The sequence below is a fragment of the Penaeus vannamei genome, chromosome 20 (assembly GCF_042767895.1).
Source record: "Penaeus vannamei isolate JL-2024 chromosome 20, ASM4276789v1, whole genome shotgun sequence".
Classification (NCBI taxonomy): Eukaryota; Metazoa; Arthropoda; class Malacostraca; order Decapoda; family Penaeidae; genus Penaeus; species Penaeus vannamei.
This window is the reverse complement of record NC_091568.1, coordinates 31,905,252-31,910,251: the sequence shown is the minus strand read 5'-3', so window position 1 is coordinate 31,910,251 and position 5,000 is coordinate 31,905,252. Positions and strand designations below refer to the sequence as shown.

The 5,000-nt window shown below is 39.8% G+C and overlaps 1 protein-coding gene across 1 annotated transcript in view; it reads left to right on the top strand.

The window, feature by feature from the left end:
* LOC113814110 (gamma-aminobutyric acid receptor subunit alpha-1) overlaps window positions 1-5,000 on the top strand; it is a gene marked incomplete in the record, with an annotated part of 192,470 nt that overhangs the window by 139,347 nt on the left and 48,123 nt on the right. Inside the window, 1 exon segment of the mRNA XM_070135356.1 lies at window positions 1,996-2,063. Within this exon segment, the coding sequence (XP_069991457.1) occupies window positions 1,996-2,063 (68 nt within the window).

Sequence of the window (5,000 nt, the reverse complement as noted above, 5' to 3'; positions counted from 1 at the left end):
TTATTTCTATCATCAAAATCATCAGTATTGTTATTATCATTATTATCAGTACTATAACCGTTATCATTATTGTTATTATCATTATCATCATCATTGTTATCATTGTTTTTGTTATTAATAATCTCATCCTTATTCTTAACACTATTATCATTATCATTACCATCATCGTTGTCATCCTCATTCTCATCATCATTATCATTACTATCATTATCATCATCCTTTTCGAGGAAAGTACACTGCACTGAAGTAGTTAGACCATCAATTTACTTACACCTATTATTTACACGACTATCCAAGGAAGGGGGAAGGGGGGGGTGAGAAGGAGGTTAGGAAGGGAAGAGGGCGAGGAAAAGGGAGAGAGGGAGAGGGAGAAAGGAAGGGGAAGGAGGCTTGAAGAGAAAATGAAGCTAAAAGGGGGAAACAGAAGACAGACAGAGAGAACTTAAGGAGGAGAAAATGAATGATAGAATAGGGAAGAGGTAGGAAGAGGATGGGGGTGTCATAGAAAATAAGGCGGGATGGAAGAGGGAACGAAGGAGGTGGAGGAAACTAAGAAGGAAAAGGAAGGAAGTAGGAGGGGCAGATGTAAGGGTAAATGGGAGGGAAGGAGTGACTTCAATAAAGAGAAAGAGAGAAAGGGAAAAAAAAGAAAGTGGTAAAAAGGAACATCAAAGGAAGAGGAGGAGTGACTTCAGTAAAGAGGAAGAGGGAAAGGAAAAGAAAAAGGAAGTGGGAAGAAGGGAGATCGAAGAAAGAGGGTGGAAGAGGGAGAGAAGAAAGACCTCCTTTTTCGTGAATTTTCCAAGGGTTCTGGTAGTTATTATTACAATTATTATCGTTATTATTACCATCATTATTATTTTTGTTGTTATCACTATCAATGATAGTGTTATTATCAGTAGTACTAGTATCAATATTAGTATCATTATTATCATTATCAGTATTATCATAATAGCAGTGGTAGTGATATCAAAGCTTGTATTAATAGTATTGTCACTGTAGCTGTCATTGTTGTTATTTATTATCATTATCATTATCATTGTTGTGGTTTATTATCATTATCATTATCATTGTTGTTATTTTATTATCATTATCATTGTTGTTATTTTGTTATCATTATCATTATCACTGTTATTTATTATAATTATCATTATTACTGTTATTTATTATAATTATCACTATCATTGTATTTATCATCATTATCATTATCACTATTCTTATTTATCATCATTATCACTACCACTATGAGATATAATAAAAACCATGACATGAAGAGCAATAAAAAAACAATAATAGATGAACTGCTACGGAGACACCCACCCCCACCCCCACCTCCTCTTGTACCCCTCTCCCCCCCCCCCTTCCACACCCCCGCGTTTCCTCCGGCGGCGTTTGTTTGTCGAGTAAACGCTTTCTCTTGTGGTTCTCGGCGCTGATTGCTTCGGTCAACCCTCGGCCGCACTATGGACCGGCCGTAATGGGGTTTTACCGTCTCTTATATATATATATATATATATATATATATATATATATATATATATATATATATATATATATATATATATATATATATATATATATATATAGATAGATAGATAGATAGATAGATAGATAGATAGATAGATAGATAGACTGGTAGATAGATAGATAGATAGACTGGTAGATAGATAGATAGATAGATTGGTAGATAGATAGTTAGATAAATATATATATATAGATAGATAAATAGATATACATATATGTGTATGTGTGTGTGGTGTGTATATACATGCACACGCACACACACACACACACACACACACACACACGTATATATATATACATATATATATATATATATATATATATATATATATATATATGTGTGTGTGTGTGTGTGTGTGTGTGTGTGTGTGTGTGTGTGTGTGTGTGTCTACTAATCATGCTAACCCGCATGTATGTCCATGCGAGGTTTCCTTATCCGTCCTAACGCTGCCCGTGCCCTCCTTCCCTCAGGCCGGACGACGGTGGTGAAGATCAGCATGTTGATTCGCTCGATGGGACCCATATCCGAAAAGGACATGGTAAGTGCCACTTTTTCCTTTCGTTTGACGTGGTAAAGAAGGAGGCAGAGTGATCATCCTCCTGCTCTTCCTCCTCTTTTTCCTTCCCCATTTCTTCTCCTCCTTTTTCCTTCCCCATTTCTTCTAGTTTGTTTTTACCTGTTCTAATTCTCTCTATGTCTTCTTGATTATTATTATCTATATTGTTATTATTATTCCTCTGTATTCCTGTCCTCTTCCTCATGTCTTCTTCCTCCTCTCTCTCCCTCACTCTCCTCACATTCGACTTTCTACTTTCCTTCCTTTCTTTCCCTCCTTTTCTTCCTCTTCCTCCTGAGTCTCCTCCTCGTCCTCGTTCTCGTTCTCTTTTCCTGCTTCTTCCTCCTCCTCCTTCTCACTCCTCTCCTCGACCTCCTCCTCTTCTTCATTTTCTTCCCTTTTTATCCTCCTTCTCCACTTCTTTCTCCTCCTCCTCTTCATCTTTTCCTTCGCCTCCTCTTTTATTCTGCTCATCAGCTTCCTCCTTCTTCTAATACTCCCTTTTTTTCTTATTTTCCTCTTATTTCTCTTATTCCTTCTCCCCTTCTTCTTCCTCTTCTTCTCCTCTTCCTCTTCTTTTTTTGCTCTTCTTACTCCTTCTCCTTCTCCTCCTTCTTACTCCTTCTTCTCCTTCTTCTCCTCCTTCTTACTCCTTCTTCTCTTTCTCCTCCTCCTCCTTGTTTCTGCCTCTCCATCTACTACTTCCTGTCCCTCCTCTCCCTCTTAGTCCTCTCCCTTCTTCTCTTTTTTCTATATTCTCCTCCTGTTCATTCACTTCTCATTCTATTCCTCTTCTCCTCTCTTCCTACTCCTCTTTCTCTTCCTCCTCTAACACCTCCTTCATCTACTGCTCCTGCTCCTTGACCTACTTCTTCACTCCCTCTTGCTCCACCTCTCCCTCTTACTCCTCCTCCCCTCCTTCTTCATTTCCTTTTCCTCATATTTTATTCTCCTTCTCATCTTACTTTCCTTTTCCTTACTCTCCACAGTCCTTCTCTAACACACCCCTTTCTCTTCCTCTAACAACCCCTTCTCCTCTTCCTCCTCCCATCCTCTTTTCCCTCCTCCTTCTTCTCCTCTTCCAACATCTTCTCCTCCTTCTCCAACATATTTTCCTTCTCCTCCTCCTTGTTTCCGCCATCTCCATCTCCTTCCCCCTCCTCCCTCGGCCCCTCCTCCTACTCCTCCCTCCCCCTCCCCCCCTCCTCCCATCCTTCTCCCCCTCCTCCGCCTCCTCCCCCTCGTCCACCTCCCCTGTCCACCTCCCCCTCCTCCCCCTCCTCCCCTCCTCCCCCTCCTCCGCCTCCTCCTCCGCCTCCCCCTCCTCCTCCTCCTCCTCCCCCTCCCTCCCCCTCCTCCCCCCCCCCCTCCTCTCCCCCTCCTCCCCCTCCCCCTCTCTCGTCCGCTCTGTGCCACGCCGAGCATCCAGTTAATGAGACAATTACTTCCTCTTAAGGCGAAGCGAGAAGTGAACAGTGAATCTCCTTCAGAAAAGAACACAGGCCCTTTCATTGTCTCAAAACACGGGTCTTGTTAGCGTTAAGAAGAAAAAAAAAGAAGCTACGTGTTCGTTCCTCTCGGTGTGGCGAAGAAGCAGTACCGTTGTTTATCTATCTATTTGTCTTTCTATTTATTTGTCTGTCTGTCTATCTATTAAATCCTGTTTAACGGAAAATGCCAGAGAGTTGCTACATGTTTATCACTCCCGTTGTAGCGAAGAATCAGTACCGCTGTCTATCTATATATCTATCTGTCTATCAATCTATCTATCTATCAAATCCTGTTAACAGAAAACACCAGAGTCGCTACAAGTCCGTTACTCTCGTTGCGGCGATGAATCAGTACCGCTGTCTATCTGTCTATCTATCCATCTATCTATCTATCCATCTATCTATCTATCTATCAAATCCTGTTAACAGAAAACACCAGAGTCGCTACATGTTTGTCACTCCCGTTGTAGCGAAGAATCAGTACCGCTGTCAATCTATCTATCTATCTATCCATCTATCCATCTATCCATCTATCTATCTATCTATCAAATCCTGTTAACAGAAAACACCCGAGAGCCGCTACACCCGCCCGCTACGCCCCTTGTGTCGAAGTAACACCACCGCTAAGTTGTCCGAATGAGGTGCTAAAGAGAGCGGGGAAAGTCATGGTGGTTTTCGAGAGGCTAATGGCGGCCAGAAGAGAGTGACGAGATTCTGTCCTAGCACTGGAATATTTTTTGTGGACATATCTATATTTCTATCTGTCTTTATCTTTATCTATATCTGTATCAGTATCTATATCTATACATCTACATCTACTGTATATCTATATTTACTGTATGTCTATATCTATGTCTATCTATACATCTACATCTATTGTATATCTACATCTACTGTATGTCTATATCTATATCTATCTGTACATCTATATCTACTGCGTATCTATATCTATATCTATCTATACATCCATATCTACTGTATATCTTTCTATATCTATATCTACCTATTTCTACCTCTATATCTATATCCATCTACATCAACCTTTGTTATCATATCTATATCTATGGTTATATATATATTTTTTTTCATCTATGTCTGCTTCTATATCTATATCTATACCCACATCTATATCTATACCCATATCTATATTTTTGTCTTCATCTATGTCTGCTTCTATTTCTATATCTATACCCATATCTATATCTATACCCATATCTATATCTATACCCATATCTATATCTATACCCATATCTATATCTATACCCATATCTATATCTATACCCATATCTATATCAATACCCATATCTATATCTTTATCTTCATCTATGTCTGCTTCTGTATCTATACCCATACCCATGTCTTTATCTTCCTCTTTCTACCCATCTATCTGTCTACCCACACCGCGGCCCAAAGAATCTTTGTATCTACG